We start from the raw sequence: 21,015 nt of genomic DNA, 5'->3' as shown, positions 1-21,015 counted from the left end.
TTTTGAAAAGGGTTAGAAAAACTTATTTTGAAAAAGCAGGTCGGGTTTCATTTGGACTTTAAAATTTAGGTCAGTCCGTCCAAATAACCTAACTTCCTCCTCATTTCTTTTTAATGTAAAAATCAAACCTTTACCGAATTACATATAAATATCATACCTAATCTCTTAGCTGTATTTGTATGTGTATGTGGGTCTCTCTATTTTTATATAATAAGCTGTATGTGGGTCTCTTAAAGATTAGACATTCAGAACAATCACCGTCAAGTATTCATTAATGTTGGATCTGACTTATGATTATAGTTTATCATAATTTTGTCTTTTGATGTATAATTGTCTTACATCTGGACCTTAATTGATGGTCCAGAATTGATTTTTCCATCTTATTACGTTTTGTTCTTTCGATTATCTAATTATGTGATTTCATTAGATGGTGACTTCCTCTGGGGTTTTCCCATTTTCTTATGCATTACTCTTTAATTTCTCTGTTTTCCCATATTTTCAATTGGGTTTTTAGGAAACGTTTTGTTCTTTTAAATCCTTCTTGACATAGCTGGCATCAATAAGATATATATGTGATGATATTCAAATTGTAGATCCAATGCAATCTAACCAACTGTTGTCATTGTTTGGATTAGGACAACTTTTTTCTTTTCTTTTCTAAATTAAGTTAAATGGCTATCTTTTGACTTGGGTTTCTATTTTATTTCCACAATTTGTTGGAAGGAGACTAATTTCTAATGAACCCTTTAGTCAATATGATATTGGGTTAATACTTTCTTCAATTACTGGGATTTCCATTTTGGATTTTATTGTAAGTTATTTAACTACCATTACATGGTAACTGTTTGGTCAGATTCAAATTCTCTATCATTTGGATTTGTGTTCACTGTTCATTGTCAATTATATTGTGCACATGGTTCATATAGTTTTCTGTTAAGTCAAACATTCCTGTTGCTAGCAGTCAAATAGAAAAAAAGATGTTCAATGAAGATGATGACAAAACATTCAAGCTTGTGTTCACTTTGGACAAAAGCCATATATTCCCACTTTATAGCTGGAACAGTTTCTTTGGTGTGTTTTGTCCTTTTTCATTTTGTTTCAAGGTCGACAATTGCAAGTCGATTGAATCATTGATCTTTGAGATGATTATTGGTGTTTAGTTTATTAAATTATGCTCGAATTGACAGATGGTTTGTCTTTTTCTAAGAATTAAGAACATGTAATAAGCAGCCGTAATTATATTTAAGAGTTCCAACCGGGGTAGATTTGCAAGTACACACGGACTTTTCTTGTCTATAAATATGTGTGGTATTTCCTGTTTTTGAAAGACGTGTCTTAGTTGTTTTCATTTGTTCCTCCTGAGCTATTCTTCATTCTTGTGGAATATATGCTTTGTTTCTGAGTTCCCAGACGAGGCTCGCCATTTCCGGAGGGAAAGAGAACTCTATTCTTGAAGATTTTTTTTATTCCAAGTCTGAGATTTTTCTTCTGATTGAAGAGATAGTGATAGAACTTACTTGATTGGAGGTTCATCAGACTGGATACTCTCCTTAACATTCTTCTTCTCTATCTGTCCTGACATTTTCCTCTTAGAACAGTTGTTTTGAAGGTATGTGTTTTTTTTTTTTTTCCTTAGATGGTTCTAAAAATATGCTGAATATTTTTTTAAAACGAATCTAACCTGGTTTTATATATGCATTCTTGATCTTGATGCAAATAACAGTGATCTAGTTTAGATCATGAATAAAATAGCAAAAAAAAAAAAGTCTTCTTGCCTCTCAAAACAATCCATCACACATTTTATGCAACTGTGATACAATTTTGCAAGCTAGTACAAATTGTTTCATCCTGTTTAATTTGATAAAGAATTTTTTGCTTGAAATAATTCAATTTTCTGCTTAGGCCCTTATTTTTTTTTTTTTATCAAACTATGGTTTATGGTCTTCAATCTTCATATCTTCCTACAAGTTTGAATTCCCGAAATTATAATATCTATGCTTTCTAGGTGGTGGTACTTCATCATGGAAAATGGAAAATATCAAGAATATACACCCAACGAGTTTCCTGAGGTTCCACCATTAATCAAACACATATCATCACTTGAAGTGGCTGGCTTTGACAGTATTGAAGAGAGTATTGAAGAGGGTGACCTTCCAAATAATCAGTTTCAATCGAGTTGTTCTCATTCCCCCTCTAGTCTGCCTAATGTAAGTTCTTATGCATGTATATTTTAGTGAAGGAAGAATTGGTTATGGAACAAATGATTTTTTGATAGTATTAGTGTGTTCATCTTCTAGAATTGACAGAAGGGTGAGGTTACTGCTGTTGATTGTATTCTGCACTAGATGACTTGAAATACTTAGAATGCTGAGATAAAAGCATGTACCATAGTGGTAAGGCTAATAGTGGACTTTTTTTTGCCATAAAAATAGGGAAATTCATCATCACCTGCCGCACAAAGTGATATCGAACTTCAGTTCTTTAACCATCAAAGAAAACATTCTGTTTCTATCAGCATGCCGCCTTCCCCTGTGGGAGCTCACCTGACCCCCAAAAGAGTTCTCTTCGGTGGTGAAACAATTATAAACAATGGAACCTTGGGTCCTGCTTTTGTGGGAAAATCAAAGAAAGATGCAATGTTTCACTCTCAGCCAATTCCGAAGGGCTCTACGTTTGAGGATGCGATGAGGAACATGAATGCTGCACATCACCCTAGTAGAAGATTGAAGGACAAAAGATATGATTCTTTCAAAACATGGTCTGGAAAACTTGAAAGACAATTGACTCTACTTCGTGGAAAGTCGCCACGACAAACTAGTCCAGATGAAAATGAAGCTCAGGGAGCTGGAATTGAGAACAATATACCCGTTGACCGATACTTTGCGGCATTGGAAGGTCCTGAGCTGGAAACACTAAGGGTACGTTACCTTTCTTCCTTCAATGCTCAATAATATCTTAGATACTTAACTCATGCTATGCATTAATCTTTAACCCATTAAAAGTATTTTCCAAAATTCTTATGGTGTTTGGTTACACAGTGGAAAGTGATTTTATATACTTTAAGAAACTCTTCACTTCTTCCAAAAGTACTTCACCAAATGCATGATTATAGAAAATCATTCCAAACTCACTCTTAATTTACTTTATCTTTGGGAAAGCATGCCATGTTTTATAAATTTATAGGATGCATTAAACATATCAAGACGAATGGTTGTGTATCCCCCTTTTTGCTTTCAAAAGACATGAAATAATTGTTTCTTTGTTTTCCATTTCTATACAGGCTTCAGAGGAAATACTGCTCCCAGATGACAGGACATGGCCTTTTCTACTCCGATTTCCTATTTCTTCGTTTGGTATCTGTCTGGGTGTTAGTAGCCAAGCAATCATGTGGAAAACACTGGCCACTTCAGTTTCCACAAAGTTCCTTCATTTGAGCCTGAAAATAAATCTTGTTTTATGGATCATTTCCATTGCTCTTATAGTCACTGTCGCTTCCACTTACCTTCTGAAAATTCTTCTTTACTTTGAAGCCGTTCGCCGTGAGTACTACCACCCAATTCGTGTCAACTTCTTCTTTGCACCATGGATAGCGCTCTTGTTCTTAGCAATTGGTGTTCCTCCATCAGTTGCCACCAACCTGCCTCCAGCAATTTGGTATGTTCTCATGGTTCCATTTTTATGCCTGGAGCTTAAGATTTATGGGCAATGGATGTCGGGAGGCCAACGGAGACTGTCCAAAGTGGCTAATCCTACAAACCATCTCTCCATCGTGGGGAACTTTGTGGGGGCTTTGTTGGGAGCTTCAATGGGATTAAAGGAAGGGCCCATATTCTTCTTCGCAATTGGAATAGCTCACTATTTAGTCCTTTTTGTAACTCTATACCAGAGACTACCAACCAATGAGACACTCCCAAAGGAGCTGCATCCAGTATTCTTTCTCTTCATAGCAGCACCAAGTGTTGCATCTATGGCATGGGGAAAAATTCAAGGCTCCTTCGACAATGCTTCACGAATGATGTACTTTATTGCTATGTTCCTCTATTTCTCACTGGTTAGTCTCTATGCAGTTCTTGTTCGGTTTGTTGCTGGCTTTGTTTATTATTGTTGTTGTTTTATGTGTCTGAAAAAACTTGCAATGCTTTCTTTATTATTCTTTCTTTGCAGGTTGTTAGAGTCAACTTTTTCCGGGGCTTCAAGTATGATAAAACTTGTCTTTTTCTTTTGAAATTTCTATCATTCTTTTCAAGTTAGTCATCTCACAAACATTTTGTTTTGGATCAATAGGTTCTCGCTGGCCTGGTGGGCATATACTTTTCCTATGACTGGTGCTGCCATTGCAACTATAAGATACTCAACTGAAGTTACAAATATATTTACACAAGTTTTGTCTGTTGTACTCTCTGTCACTGCTATAATTATAGTAGCATCTCTCCTTGTGACGACTATCATCCACGCCTTCGTGCTTCGTGACCTCTTTCCTAATGACATTGCTATAGCCATTAGTGACAGGAAGCCAAAACCACATAAGAATTGGTTCCAACAACTAAGACATGGAAGTTCAGAATCCCAAGATATCGAAAGCTTCTTGAAGTTTTCATGCTCAGATAGCAAGGATTCAGAAGCATCTCTTAGACCAAGAACTTCTGAAGGCGAAGACGTGAACCCCCAACAGTCAAATGATCAGCTCCACTGATCTCAGGCTCCCCCTTGTATAAAAATCGCTACTCAAACATAGGAGGAACTTGATTTTGTAGTTTTAATGGTTCCAATGAACATGTTGGAGTTGGATTTATATGCAATGGAGAGTTGTAAGAAATAGTTTTTTTTGTTAGAAATATTACGTAATGTATTAAGATGTGTGTATCATCTACAATGGGATTGATATCTCGTTCATGTGGGATATGAATAAAGTAACTATGTTAAGTATCCAGTCATGAGTTTTGCTAATTTTCAGCTGGTTATAACTGCCTAGGATATTATTTGTTAGTTTTTTTAATGATGTCCAAACAGGAAGAAACTTATTCAACATGATGCTCCAATTGCAGCTTATCTAATCAAACGGTTTGAAAGTGTTCTAAGAATAAAATGCTTTTAGATGGGAACAAGTACCTCCACACGCTAATGTTTACATTTGGTTCATTTGACACTCGTGTCAAATTTTGAAATTTTCTGAAAACCAATCATATACAAACTGTCAGTGTTTCTTACAGTAGCATGTTGTTGCCTGTTATATGCATTTTACTTTGCCGTCCGTCTGCAAGGATTATGAAAGTTGAAAAAAAAAAGAAAAATCTAGTTGTTCCAAGGTTCAAGGAGCAGGAAGAATGACATCTGCAACATTTGTTGTCTCGAGCCTGTAATTTCGACATTGCATTCGACATATAGGTACAACAAGATATGAGAATCTGCTAATTCATTTCTGTCTTTGCAAGAAACTTCAAGCCAGCCAATGTCTAGATAAATCTTTTTTTGTTATCATGACAAGCAACTTTGTTACATGGCACAATTCATAAGCTCTTCATTATTATTATTATTATTATATACTTTATTTTTTATCGCACTTCTTGACGAACTCTTTTTGACAGATCCACAAATTGCCTAACCGAAGAGCTTCTGCCGAAATAACTTCTTTGTACACTCCATTCAAAAAATGAATTTAAGAGGTTAGAGGTTCCAATCTCTCTACTATCACTAAGACAACAAATAACCTTAGCCATTCAAAATGACACATAGAAAATGAAACATTTGACGTTGGATTGTCTATCTTCATATGTGATCAAAAGCCTTTTAAAGTAGAAGGCAACACTAACTATTCTATAAGCTTCTTCGAGTATCTACAATCTGACTGAAATGTGTAAATTCAACTTCTGTAGAATTTTGTTGAAGTATGTAAGTTGTAAATAACAAGATCTAACAATATCTCTAGTAATCAACTTGAATTCGGGACAGCTATTCGAAAAGTTGTAAATAACAAGATCTAACAATATCTCTAGCCTTTCTTTATGCTCCAAAAAATTCTAAAAATTCCTTTAGATAAGGATACTCATAGAAATATCTAGAACATTTTAGATCTAAGAAGAGCCTAGAAAAATCTATTTATTTGAACTCTAAAGATCTAATCATGCAAATAAATAAGAGGATTGTCCCACATATAAGAAAAGTAAGGAAAACTTAGAGCAAGGAAAAGTGAGTGAACATTGAGAGGGTGAAAAAGTCTTCTCACAAAAATGTGTATATTTGTACTTCCTAAATAAAAGTTTTTTTTCTTCTATAGTGATTGTCTCTCTTCCTTTCGTGCCACTTTCTTCAACAAAAACTTTTCAGGGTAATCCATTCATGTAGAGGTGAGACTATCAGTGAAAACTGAGACCTCCAACTTGCATTTGGATGACAAAAGAATTGCAGCATCACTGATGTGCTTTGCTCTGCCTACAATGACTGGCAAAATGATATTAAGCAACGGAAATTTTGGTCCCCCACAGTAATGAAAACAACTTGTGAAGCAGAAATTTTCAAATGAAGAAGACAAAAAAGGAAATGAAAATAAAACAGATATGTATTGATATCAGAATTTGGTTTTCCTCCTAACAAACTTTGTCCTTGTCTACTCATCCATGAGGGAAAAAGTTGTACAAAACTTATGTTATATGAATAATATTAGATAGAATATCATAGAATACGTAACCTTGTATATATGAGAGAATCTGAGTCCAATGACTTCACGTTGTCTCCTTAAGACAATTTTATTCACTCTAGTACCTGAGTTTCTTGAATAATTGTCTCATAGGATAGAACGGATTACCTTTCTTACGAAAGTAACACCTCGTCCACAAGATCCAACGAACTAAACTTTGTGGAAATATACCGAACTTGCACAAATTTATAAAAAGGGAGAAAAGTTTTATGAGAGAAAATTGCTTATGAAAAATTGTTTTCTATAGTGCAATTTGAAGAAGAAGCATATTTATAGACTATTCAATTTGAATACTCGTGTCTCTTCTTCAAGATGGTTATTTTCAAAAAAACATATTCATCCATGAAACAATGTGACTTTACATGAATGGTCACATACCATTGATTTCAACACTCCCAAAGTTAGCTCATCACTTTTGTTTAAAAGGACCAAGTTCTATATTTGAGCACAAACAAATTAGATCCTATTTGGTAACATTTTCCATAGTACGATACACAGTAGATTTTTCGTTGTTAGGTGCTATAAGATTTTGTACATTGGAAGTCTTGAGTATACTCATTGTCCCAAAAAATATATGATACATTTCCATTCTTTGTTTCTTGTTTTCTATTTTGTGTGAAGAATTGAAAGGATTTATGAAAATTGAACTAGAAATCAATAGGGCAAACTCTTAAATTTGTTTGGAAGAATGATCCGAACATTTTATTCAAAGGAAAACACAAGAATAAAAATTACTGTTACAAACATTTTATAATTCATATAAAACCCTTTTAAAAAATATTCCATTTTCAAAATATGTTTTAGAATACAAAATTTTGAAAAGAATAATCCCAAATAGTCAGTTTTTGAGGTTTATCTATTTTCAAGGTCTCAAACATGCATTTTGTTGATACCAAAAATCACATCAACGGTAAATTTTTATTTGCATTGAAAGAGAGTAGCTCGATATCCTGCAAAAGTATGAGTAAAGTTGACACTTGTGTGATGTTGAGACAAATTCATTCCAATGCTCAAGTTAGAATCGGTTTTGAATTTAATTCAATTGGTAAAAAATAGTATGAGTTGGAAAGCATACCTCTCCTTTACCGTTTCTCCTGAATTATATAGGGCATCCATATAATAACTAAAACTAGCTTGCCTCTTCAACTCCCAAGCTATTAATAATCATTAACTTATTCGGGTCATTACACGTTTCTGTCCTTAATGTATTCGACCTTTGGGTGGAATCATGACGTTTGATTTACCAATCATCACTCACAATGTGACTATACCTCTTTAATACGACAATAATTGAATTATATAAACGGAAATAGGTAATTTACTAGCCTCCAAATTAACCATCTTAAAAGAAGCTTTTAAATGCTCACTCTTAACGCATGCATGAGAACAATTTCATCTTTAAAATCGAATGCATGGCTAAAAGGCCATGCAAAACTCCCTACCTCAAGAGGGTGAATATGGGTTGTGGGGTTGGCATATTGCCAAACCCTTCTTTGGCATATTTACTACTTTTTTGTTTAAAGGAACTAACCTCGTTTTCGAGGTTAGTTGGGCTGGCAACCCTCACGGGTTGGCTTTTCCTAAATATCGACCCCTCTTTCTCTCTCTTCAGTCGGGCTTCACAGCTCGACTGCCAGCCATTCATGGGTTGGTCTTTCCAATAAAGGGGGGTCGACAATTTACCGATCCCTTTCTTTTATTTTTTTTATATTTCTTTATATATATATATATCACTATGTTTCTTGACTAAGAAGCATACTTCACAACATTGCTCGTAAATGGTTAAAAAAAAAAAAAAACACCTAAAAGCCTATTAACTTGGCTTCCTAGCTCGAGCTATCTGTCGAGTTGAACTTGCTTTACTTAACTCAATCTTCAAGCTCGACTTATATTCTTAACTCAAATGAGTCAAGCTAATTAAAGCATTTTCTCAGCTCATCTACCTTTGACTTGATTAGATTAATTGAATTTAATTTCACCCTCCACAGTTGCTCCTCTCTCGAGCTGGGCTGACCAAAACCTATGAAGGCTAGCTTGAGATTTACTTCTCAAACCTATAGGGCATCCATGCCTTAACTTGGCCTTGGCAAAAAGTCTCGTTTTTCGTACCGATTTTTCTTATAAAAGGATTCATTTGGCTACCCAAACTCACCACACTCCAATCTTCATCTTTCTTCCCCCAATCCTCATGGTAATTCATTGTTTGGTTTATTTTTTTTCTTTTTGTCTATGAAGAATAGTCGAGCCTTAGTTCCTAGAATTGATGTGTCGACCAACTTTGACGACTTCGACTTCGTCCCCAGTCAAAGGCCTCAAAACCGTACTCAGAGGGAGCGTGGATTCCGAAGTGACGATTTGACTTCCCACATTTTTCCCTTGGGTCCCCTAACCGTAGATGTCCTAAATTGAAGCCATGATTGAAGCATGGACAATATGCTAACCAAGCCATGTCCCAGTGAGGTTAATCGGGCACAAAACAAGGAAGAAATGGCTAAGTGTTGGCCATAGGCATTGCGCATTGGCCATGAACTATGCGTTGGTAAGATGAGGCAGCGTGCAGTGGCCAGATGTGTTACGTGGGTAGACTGGACCAAACGTTGATCATCAGCCTAGGTGATGCGAGCAAAGGACACCAAGGTATGCGCTGACTAGTGGTTGAGCGCGAAAGAGTTGAGGTGCGTTAGCCGATAGCCTTAGACACATGGATGTGTCTACTTGATGTTTAGGCAAAGGCCACGGGCAAGGGCGATGACACTAGACAAAGCGATTAAGATGCGTTGAGGCTATGCATTGGCTAAGAGGATGTGCAATGGATGTGCCATACGATGGTAAGTTGATAATGAGCCTTGCATTGGAGAGACGGTGATTACAGCTTAATCACCCATTCTAGTGGGCCAGCTGTCGAGATTAAGGGAACTAACCCTATATAGTGGTGGAGTTGGCAGTCTAAGATTTAAAAAAGGCATGCAGTGTTTGGTATAAAAAGGGAAGCCTTAGTTCAGGAACTCAATTTGAGCAAATCACTCGTGCTATTAAGGCAATTTTAAAGCCATTGAAATTTTTGTTAAGTGTAGTTGAAGCACCAGGGTTGTCGGAAGAAATCTCCTATGGATTCAAGTTGGAATCTGAAGAAAATTGCAAGAAGGTCAGTGTAACATCCCGAATTTCAGGAAAATTTAAGTTAATTATCTAAAATTATTGAGTTTAAATTTCCATTTGATTTGGAAAATTGGAATTAAATTGAAATAATTGAAAAAAATTTATTATTTAAATAAAATTTAATTGATTAGATATTCGAACTAATTATCTTGAAAATATTGAATCTTGCTTCCCTTTGATTTTGGATTTTAGGGCCAACTTAAACAAAAAATTAAATGAAGGAGATAATTAATTTCATGTAGTTTTGAATTGATTTAAATATTTGGAATGATTTAATTTGTATCAAATTGATGGATCTTATATCATTTAATTTTGGTTTTTTTAAATCCTAAATTAAGATAATGATTTATTAATTTAATAAAATCTTTGGAGATTTTGGAGATGTTGTGATAAAATATTTTATTTATCTTTTCAAAATTTGAAAAAAAATAAAATAATTGAGATTTTTTTTTTCGAAAGTAAATGAGAGTGAAAAGAGGCCAAAAATTAGGAGAAAGTAATTCGATTTTTTAGAGATATATTTAAAAAAATTGTCTATTTTCAGAGTTTGAACCGTTGGATCGTGCTCAAATTTGGCCGGTTTGTTCGAGACATATAGAGTTTCATTTTGAACAGTTGGATCGTTGTTTGAAGTTCTGATTTGTTCGTAATCATTGCTGAATAAAATCTATAAACTAGAAATTTCCCTTCTCTCTCACTCTCACAAACCCTCCTCATGCAAGACCCTCACTACCAGCCACTAGCCTAAACAATTTATGTCGTCCGATAGCAACACTCGTTACCTATCTATGGTAGCTAGGAGTCGATATGCCATCAGCCGCCACTACCTGATCTTTGCCGAAATCTTGAGCAAAACCTTGGATTCAAGATTTAGAATTTTTTAGGCATTGACCATCAAGCTAGAGACTATTTTTTCGTTTTACAGAAAATTGGTAAAGATCGGTAATTTTTGGGTAAGTTGTTGGTTGGTTATTCTTTTGGATTGAGAGTGATAGTGGGAAAATTAAGTTATTGATTTTGGATTTAATTCTTGATCAGATTGGCTAATTAAATCAAGTTTTGGAATTTGTCTTGAACCAAGTCACAACTTTGGGTTGATTCAAGTTTTCCAAAGGTTTTAAGGAATTATTTGAGTGGACTTTTGTGACCAAGTTGAGGTAAGTAGTACTATTACCGGTGCCTTTGTGCCAGGCAACCTAGACTAGAATTATAAAGTTAATTAATGGACTCTAGAAGCATGATTTTTTCATTATGTTTTACTTGTTCCATGATAGTTATGAATATTATGAGCATGTTCGAATTTCTAATCAGTACTGAAATTATGTATGTGATGCATGAGTAGACCAATAGGGTAGTTTATCATCTCGCTTTGACGCATATTTTATTTCAGAAGACCTAGGGGTCTAGTTTCATGTTTGACGATGTGCCTACGGGCTGCTAGACATGTGTGAGCCGACAGGTTTACGTTCATGTTATTTTTTTTCATGTTTCATATTTGACCGTGTGCCTACGGGCCACTAAACATGCGTGAGCCGACATGTTTACGTTCATGTTATTTTTCATGTTTGACGGCGAGCCTACGGGCCACTAGACATGTGTGAGTCGACAGGTTTACGTTCATGTTATTTTCATGTTTGATGGTGTGTCTACGGGCCGCTAGACATGCGTGAGTCGACGGGTTCACATTTATGTTATTTTTATGTTTGACGGTGTGCCTACGACCGCTAAACATGCATATCAAGGTAAGACAATACGTCTTTTGGTTCCCTTTCATCATAAAAAATCGATGTAGCTGTATAAGCCATGGGCCATCATTCTCTGCTCGTGGATGCATAGCCTAATTCCGGTAATGGGATCACTTATTGAGTATTTTATACTTAACCATTCTTAATTTATGTTTTTCAGGTAAGGATATGAATGGACCGGTGGATGACGAGAGGGATCTGTGATCGTGTCATATGGGACATGTAAATCGCTTCCGCTCAGTTTACATTTTCAAGCTATTTAAAAGTTTTGATTTGAAACTCGATGTTGGTCAAAATTTATCTGTTTGAGTTTTTTTTTCATTATTTTAGGGGCCCCGAACAAAGGTTTTACTTATTTGTTATTTATTTTGGAAAACTATCTTTATTATTTTAATGAAATTTATTTTCCCCAGTGGTCAAAATATTTTGAATGTAAATGTGTAATTATGAGTAACGACCCTTATCAGAGTACTAAAAAAGGTCGGATCGTTATAGTCAGGTTCTCGAATGAATCTAGGCCAGTGGAGAAGATTTAAGGATTCTAGCCAAACCAAGAGGAGCTTAAAGCTCAAACTTTAAGGTAAGCAATTTAAGATGCTTTTATACAAGTTTGTAGAAGGAAATTTTCCAAGAAAAGGTCTAAAACTATGTTATTCGAGCTTAAAGATGAATCTAGAATTTTGGTTTGAATAAGCAGGCAACTAGTAAGGTCAAGCAAGCAAGCAACTTGAAAGGCCAGACAGTGACACTAGTGAACGCGTGCTTGAAGGGCTAGGTTGTGTGCAAGGGATGTGTCGGGCTAGGTGCAATGAGGCGTGATATGCATTGGACCGTGCAGTGCATGCTGAAGCTGTAAGCACAAGGGGGGCGCTGTGTGGCTGATAGGCTATGCGGAAGTGCACGCGAGGTTGGACGAGCGCATGAGGCATGTGATGGGCGCATGGATGGTCATGTGGACGCATGACTTAGAAACATAACCCAAGAAAATTCCAAGTGTTGAACGCATAAGAAGGTATGCGTTAAGCTTAAAAAGGATACTATAAGTTAAATGTTAAGCTTATTTAGGTGAGTTAATCTCACATAAGGATTAAAGGCAATGGCTAAACATGGTTATCATTTCCACAGGGTTAATGCCAATAGGAAAGACTTATCAACCCTAGGAGGAACGCCCAAGGCTGTGAGTGACAAAACTAAATGTTTTAGTACACATGGTTTACTTAAATGTTTAATCTCATGCTTAATTATGTTGAGAGAATGTTTGAAATAATTTCCAAGCAAACTATATTTCATGAAGCCTATTAACGCATGCTAGTTTAAGGAAGTTTATAAAAGCATGGTTTAAGTATTTCTATACTTAATTTTCAGGAAGCATGCATTGGAAGTTTTATGGTTTATAGTAAAGATGTTTAAGCATATGATTGATATTGCCTATGCTTCCAAATTATGTTTTAATTCAAAGAATGAGTTTTATGATGTTTACTAGAACCCGATACTAAAGGACATTATGAAGGTATCTGGGCAATAATACCTAAGGTATGACGGTACTTAGTTATTACCACGTGCACGTAGGTAGAGTTGACATTGGTTGTGTTGAGAATACTCCATGATAACGGGTAGAAATACACGTTATTACAGCTCAAGTAAGTAAAACAATGAGAGATTGCAACAGCAAAAATATACAATATCATGTCTAAAAGTGCTAAATTGAAGAAATTCCGGCCGCATGCGCCCATCGTATAAAAGTAGCTAATTTTCTTATTTTGTGTAGAAAAAATGTGTTGGCACAAGTAAAATTGTGATCCAAGGAATTAAGCGTTCGTATGCTTGAAAGATTGCGATCGCAAAGTCATGCGATCGTGAGAAGTTGCTCAAGAAGGTGGCCGCATAAAGACTGCATATCAAGGTGACAACATAATAAATCATGATGGGACGGAAAGCTTATGACGGTCGAATTCGAATTTAGTTAACAAGCCATTAAAGCTACACCGTAGCAAGTACACTCAACTTTCGGTGACCATTAATCGGTGCATCAGAGCAGGAGATTTAATGACCGCCCATCATCGCAATCATTAGAGAGAAAGGCTGTTTCACCTTGAGCTCTATAAATACCGAAGGCCACCATTGTAAAAACAAGGGAGCTCATACATAAGTTAGAGAACTGTTAGTCTTAGATTTAGAGGACGGAGATGAACTAGAAGACAAAGAAGTCGAGAGATCATTCCCGGATAGGTCGAGAGACTGTCGGAAAACGCTACAAAGGGAGAGAGGGCCAATACTTGCAAGAGTAAGAATATTCATCTGGACAAAGTTGGAGTGAAAAAGACAGTGTAAAAGGCCACGGGAAGCAAGACATTGCTTACCGAGCTTCTTATCTCTAAATTCCATTGTTATTTTATATTTAGCACTTGATTTATAGAAAATGAAAATCTCATTTCAATCTATGTTCAATCTCTCCACATTTCGCATGAGTAGCTAAATTCCCGAATGGGTTGAGAAGTACTTAGCTAGCATGACCTAAGATTTACATTTTATGTGATCATTTTGTCTTATGTATGCGTCACTCACCCTTTAGAGATACTTGAGAGAGTAGTCTAAAGATAGAATCTAGACTTAAGAGAGTCGGATTAGAATCTAGGCTAGAAAGTCATATTAGAATCTAGGCTTGAGAGAGTTCGATTAGAATTGCATAAGCAAGAAATAGAAACTTAAACATAAGTTCTATCGCTATTTACACATCCCATGCACCCTAGAAATAGGATATGATAGTATGTGGTCACCTTATTTTATGTGTGCATCATGCATCATCGCATAGACAAGAATAGAGGCTTAGACATAAGTTCTATCGACTTTTTAGTATACATCGCATGCATCCTAGAAATAGGAATTATGGCATTTACATTGAGAGATGACATGTTGTTGTTTGTGGGTAGCATGATTGCATAGCTTATACGTAATCTTAGGAAGAGTTAGCTAAACCCCTTCGCAACCCGTTCATCGCATACTCATTGTAACTCTCGGTTTCATCAACTCTTTGTTCGAACTCCATCGCATAGGAAATATTCTTAATCAAAACACCATCCAACTTATTTGTTTTCACCACCGCAAGAGAATCAAATTAACTGTCGCATATTTACTCAGTAGTCCCTGTGTTTGACCCTGGACTTACCAGGAAACCTAGTGAGGCTTATACTTGGGTCTTATTAGAAAAACTTGCATGTGCAACGCATAACACATCACCGTAAACTCATACCATAATTGTATCACCATTCACAACGCATCAAGTTTTTGGCACCATTGTCGGGGACTACGACAGTACATATTGTGCTAGCAGTAAACCTTTTGATTTTCTTTGCAGCTTTTGACCTCTGTGCACTGCCAATTCTTTGTTAAGGGAAGAAGCAGGCGTCACATGAGCGAAGGACACGTTCCTGAGCCCAACTACGACCCAGAGATTGAAAGAACGTTCCGAAGAAGATAGAGAAACAATCGTCAACAACAACAAGAAAGAAATCTCAGAATGGTGAAACAACCGGAAGAAAGAGCCGCAAAAGAAAATAACATCATAGAAAACCCCATTCTCCTGGTGAATGACCGCAATAGACCCATCGGGGACTATGCGTCACCTAACCTATATGATTTCTCCCCAAGAATCATGAGGCCAGATTTGGACGGATCGAGGTTTGAGATGAAGTCGGTTATGTTATAGATGATCCAGATAGTTTGGTGAAAGGCGTGGCGAGGACCACACGCCCATCTCCGAAGTTTCATTGAAATCTGTAACACTTTTGTGTTCCCAAATATCTCAGCTGAAGAAGTTTGATTAATGTTGTTCCCATTTTCGTTATGCGATCAAGCAAGGAAATGGGCATATTCTCTCGAACCAGGGGAGATAACCTCATGGGAATAAGTTGTAGAGAAGTTCATGAAGAAATACTTCTCTCCTACAGAGAATGCAAGAAGAAGGAAGTTAATTATGAACTTTGAACAGGAAACTGACGAATTGCTCAGTGACGCATGGGCGAGGTTTAAGAGATTGGTGCGAGATTGTCCGCACAACGGATTACCAGACTGTTTCCAGATGAAGATATTTTATCACGGTTTGAATCCTGCATCGCAGACGGTTGCCAATGCGGTAGCAGCTAATGGTCTGCTTGATAAAACTTATGATGAGGCTAAAAACATCCTTGGTCGCATATCAAAGAATCATGAAGATTGGAAGGAAAGCGATCAAAGAGTAAAACTTCGAGAAGGTAATGCGAACAATGGGGCCATCGCATCTCTACAGAATCAAATAAATACGATGATTAATCTATTATAGGGCATTACAATCAATAACCCTGGAACGCAAAGAGGGCAGGTCAATGCAATTAAACAGACGAGCACAAGTGGGAGATGTTACTTGGCATCGCAATCATCCGGAAGATTGTGCATCGAGGGGATAAGATTGTCACAAAGATCACTTTGGATCACAATGTTGCTGATTCATTTACAAATGCTTTCACGGCTAAAGTTTCTTAGGGTCACTTGGAGAGTCTGGGTCTATGGGACATGCATCATCTTGTCTAGGACAAATGGGAGATGTTACTAAGTGTAGTGTATGTCCTATTTTATTATTTTGTGTACCTTACTTTGTTTTATACTTTGTATTTTTACACCTCACTAGCTTTACAAATGGGAGATTGTTGGGTTGATGCTCTAAATCTCGTGGGTTCATAGTTTGTGAAATACGTGTACACAAGTTATTTATTTAATAAAATAAAGTCTTATTTTATTTGACATTTAGTTTGCATCAACCCAAATCCAATAGATTAAGATCCAAGGTTATTTCATGTAACTTAAGCATGTATGTAGTTGACATACGAGCGGATCATGTTTAAGTGATAACGTGAACGTTCTGTAGTACATGGATAAAATTGGGTACTTTATCCTGGTGTCACTACGAACACAACCCACTTTGTAATTGTTATTGTAGTTGTAAAGTGTTTCAAATGATATGATTCGAATCATTCATGTGCAGACATGTGAGTGGAGGTATCCTATACAAAGAGTTTGTATAAGACTAGACCGTAAAATGATTAGTTTCTCTTTATAACACTATTACTTGAAGAGACTTAGATTTCACCAGGATGAGCATAGGTAACTTGACATTAATCCTGAGTTATGAACTCCTGCCTATGAGGGTGATCCTTTGATCTGTATGGGTAAGAGTAGCCATATTCGCCAACTCAATATGCCTATCATTTTGGGGATTTGTTCGAGTAAGGAGCTGGAAACATAGCTATACAAGATGAAATTCACTCATTCCCAGTCATAGGGTAAGTAGATGAATTGTTTCCTTAAGAGCTGATTTCGGGTCTTAAATAATGAAATGCCTCACTCTTTCACTAGCCAAAGAGGGGTCTATTTTATAGTTAGACTATAACTAATTATTTATTAGAGGAATCAATGGTACTTAAGAAGTTAGATGTAACTATCCGGTAAATCGATAATTTAACCCAATTGAAGTTACGAGCAATTTTTGAAAGGTCAACTTACTAAAGATTGGCTATATCCATGGACACAGAAATATATCTACAGTGCAAATGTGCAGTTGTCAGACTTTAGTGGAGTGATTGATAGTTAATGAATGTTGATTAATTTAATTAAAGAGTTTAATTCATTAATCTCGTATCATTGGAGCTTCTAATCTGTAGGTCCATAAGGTCCATTTACTAATTCATTAAGGGTTCAACAAGAATCAATTAATTTTGGATTAATTTGAATTCTTCAAATTAAATAAGAAGATTAATTGTATATGATACAATTAATGTATATAGATACATTATAGAGTTAATTTTGAATAAGATTCAAAATTTTACTTTATATTATTAGAAAGATAAATAATTTGAATAAGATTCAAATATTAATTATATGAATAAGATTCATATAAAACTATAAGTTAAAATTAATCTAAAGGAGATTCATATTAAAACAATAGGTTATGTGAGAGAACATTATTTGAATCTTATTTAAATTAAATTAAATATATGATATTTGATTTGCTAATTAATTAATTGTTAATAAATAAATTTTATTTAATTATATATATTAAATATGATTTAATATATTTTAATTAAATTAATATTATTAATTTTATAATATTAAATTTGATTTAATAATATTAAATTTGATTTAATAATATTAAATGTATAATATTAAGAGAATAATTCCCTTTGGAAGTTATTCTACACGATTGAGGGAGTTACTCCTTCAATCTCTCTTACATGATATACATAAAATAGGAGAGTTGGATGGCAGATAGGTTACACATATTGCATTCTAGTTTTTCTCAAAACTCTTTGCAACTTCATCTCCCAAAATCTCTCTCTCATTCTTTCTTCTTCTCTTACCAAAATTTGAAGAGCCCACAACTTCTTTAATTCTTATCTTGAGAATCAATTTTGTAATATCCCTCGACTTCTTTGTATGTTGAGTTCGGGGAAGATTTGGAGTTTGTGAGTTCCAGTGAAGTTAAGAGAGATCTACCTAGAAGACAGCCTTCAAAGATATAGTTTGCTTAACCTCTTTAATCTCTCTTAAAGAATGTTGTAATTTAGATGTTATCCTGTATGGTTCCCAAAATTGAATACAATGGCACAACATTCACGCGCTTCTACAAATAAATTTCATTCTTTCACGTGCGTCTATCTAAATGGATGCAGTGTTACAACGTTGCCTTTACGACCGAGGTCCATGCTTCGATCAGCGATGCAACACTATGCCAATTTTATAAATACTTCTTTTGTCGAATATGTAAAAAAAGGGAGTGACAAGAGAGACGAGAGAGATCCAATATCAGCCGACTTCTACATTATTTTTCTCCACTTTTCTTCTATTATTGGTTTGAGGATGTATCAAAACGATTTCTTGAAATTTACCATGAATATTATGGGCTAAGATAATCATTTCTAGCTTGGGTTTAGGATTTTTCTACCTATTTCGATGTATTTGTGAGTTTTCAAACTAGTTTATTGTAATTAAAAAACACTTTTAGTTCCTATACTTTTATGGAGGTAAGAATTTGGTCCCTAAACTTAATGTGTAACAATTTAGTCTCTGTACTTTCAATTTTGTAATAACTTAGTCCCTGAACTTTAGTATGTGACAATTTAGTCATTGTACTTTCAAATTTGTTACAATTTAGTCCATAACATAAAAAAAAAAAATCAAAATTAGATGTCAATTTTTTTTTATTCTTTTGTGATGTAGACTATGTACTTTGTAAAAATATTGAATCTCTAGTTAATTTATCAATTTATTTGTACAAGAAATTTTATTAAACTTTAACACTAATTTCTACAATAGGAACTAAATATTACAAACTTTAAAGTATAAGGACTAAATTGTTATATAGTAAAGTCCAGGGACTAAATTATTATAAAATTAAAAATGTAGAAATTAAATCGTTACAAATCAAAGTTCAGGACTAAGTTGTTACTTGTATGAAAATTTAGGGATTAAAAGCGATTTTAACCTTTATTGTAATTTTCTGATTCAGTTATGTTCTTGATTGATTATGATCATATGGCACTTGGGAATTTTATAATCACCTTTGATTGACATTTGATGCATGACATATAACCTTGTGTTAATCATTTAGAAGCAATAGGTTATGCAAGCTTGGGAATCAATTTGGATGAGTATTGTTCTAATCAAATTAGGATTGAATCCATGAATATTTAATTAAGGTTGATCCTATTAGATGTTGAACCTAACTTTGCTCTAGATCATAATGCAATTAAGCCAACTTAAATTTGCATGTTTATCATCAATTTGAATTGGGCTAATTAGTTTATTAGGTCGAATTAACTGTTGTTCCAATTAAATTCGTTAGGTCTAAACTATTACTTGACTCTAATAATGAGAATACTATGATTGAATACATTGAATAGGAGAATTTGAAAACAACCCAAGCTAGACTTTCTCAAATTGAATTTCAACACTTTATTTTATTTTATGCATTTAAATTTATTTGCAACAAAGCAATTTTATAAAACCCCCCTTTGGTTATCTTGGACTGAAAACTGTTTAATCGAGAAATTCGAAAGGCTCCTGAGTTTGACCCGTGCTACTATTACTCCATTAGTTTTGAGAGGATACAGTTAAATTATTTGATCCGAATTTGGGCGATGAAATCCGCTCCAACCAAAGGATGAGGAACTTCCCTCCACCATTTCCAAATAACTCCCAGTTAGAGTTATATTATTATTTAATAATATATAAATTAAATCATTTTACTTATGTTAATTAATTAAAAATTAATTAATTAATACACTGAATATCACATATTTAATTTCATTTGAATCATATTCAAATAATATTCGCTCATATAACCTATAGTTCAATATGAATTTTATTCATATTAATTTTAACCTATAGTTTAATATGAATCTCATCCATACAATTAATATTTGAATCTTATTCAAATATTTATTTCTCTCATAAAGTATAATTTTGAATCTCATTCAAAATTAAATTTATATTAAAATGTATTCATATACATTATATTAATTGTATTTCATACAGTTAATTTCTTTATTTAATTTGAACAATTCAAATTAATCTAAAATTAATTTATTCTTGTTTCACCCCTAGTGAGCCAGCAAGGGGACCTAATGAACCTACAGATTAGAAGCTCTAATGATACGAGATTAATAATTAAACTCTTTAATTAAATTAGTCAACATTCATTAACTGCAAGTCACTATACTAAAGACCCACAGTTGCACTCTTCACACTGTAAATATATTTCTGTGTCCACAGATATAACCAATCAATATTAAGTTGACCCTTCACACATCACTCATAATTACAATTGGACTCAAATTACCATTTTACCCCTGCAATTACATCTAACTTCTTAAGTACCACTAACTCCTCTAATGAACAAACAATTTATAGTCCAACTATAAACTAACCCTTCTTAAGCCAGTAGAGGGTGAGGCCTCATTGTTCAAGACCAGAAATCAGTCGTTAAGGGAGTAATTCATCCACTTACCCTAAAGACAGTAAAGAGTGAATTTCATCTTGTGTAGCTATATTCTCAGCTCCTCACTTAGACGAATCCCTAAAATAGTAGGCATATTGAGTTAATGAATCTGATCACTCTCACCCATACAGATCAAATGACCGTCCTTATAAATAGAAGTTCATAACTTACTCATGATTCAAGTCACCTATGGTCATCCTATGAAATATTAATCTCTTCAGTTAACGATGTTATAAAGAGAGATTAATCATTTCATGATCAAGTCTTATACAAACTCTTTGTATAGGATACCCCAACTTGCATGTCCCCACATAAATGATTAGGATCAAATCGTTTGTTACAATTTATAACTCTTGTAATAATTACAAAGTGTGTCATATCCATAGTGT

At 34.7% G+C, this 21,015-nt stretch overlaps 1 protein-coding gene across 1 annotated transcript; it reads left to right on the top strand.

The window, feature by feature from the left end:
* The first annotated feature begins 209 nt into the window (after positions 1-209).
* LOC120067734 (S-type anion channel SLAH2) lies at positions 210-4,930 on the top strand. Its single transcript, XM_039019296.2, has 6 exons — positions 210-1,609; positions 2,006-2,207; positions 2,433-2,918; positions 3,281-4,051; positions 4,165-4,196; positions 4,285-4,930. The coding sequence occupies exons 2-6, from the start codon at positions 2,022-2,024 to the stop codon at positions 4,691-4,693; spliced, it is 1,884 nt and encodes a 627-aa protein (XP_038875224.2). The 5' UTR covers positions 210-1,609; positions 2,006-2,021; the 3' UTR covers positions 4,694-4,930.
* The last annotated feature ends 16,085 nt before the right edge of the window (positions 4,931-21,015 follow it).

The sequence above is a fragment of the Benincasa hispida genome, chromosome 12, assembly GCF_027475165.1.
Source record: "Benincasa hispida cultivar pf3 chromosome 12, pf3_genome.v1.1, whole genome shotgun sequence".
Taxonomy (NCBI): Eukaryota; Viridiplantae; Streptophyta; class Magnoliopsida; order Cucurbitales; family Cucurbitaceae; genus Benincasa; species Benincasa hispida.
The sequence above is the reverse complement of the archived record's forward strand: the minus strand, read 5'-3'. Positions and strand labels throughout refer to the sequence as shown.

What these genes read in the sequence shown, in the direction of transcription:
- LOC120067734 (XM_039019296.2), top strand. Translation starts at nt 2,022, where the DNA reads ATGGAAAATGGAAAATATCAAGAATATACACCCAACGAGTTTCCTGAG. An exon ending in CTGAGCTGGAAACACTAAGG is followed by an intron (nt 2,919 to 3,280) that starts GTACGTTACCTT and finishes ATTTCTATACAG; the next exon opens with GCTTCAGAGGAAATACTGCT. An exon ending in AACTTTTTCCGGGGCTTCAA is followed by an intron (nt 4,197 to 4,284) that starts GTATGATAAAAC and finishes TTGGATCAATAG; the next exon opens with GTTCTCGCTGGCCTGGTGGG.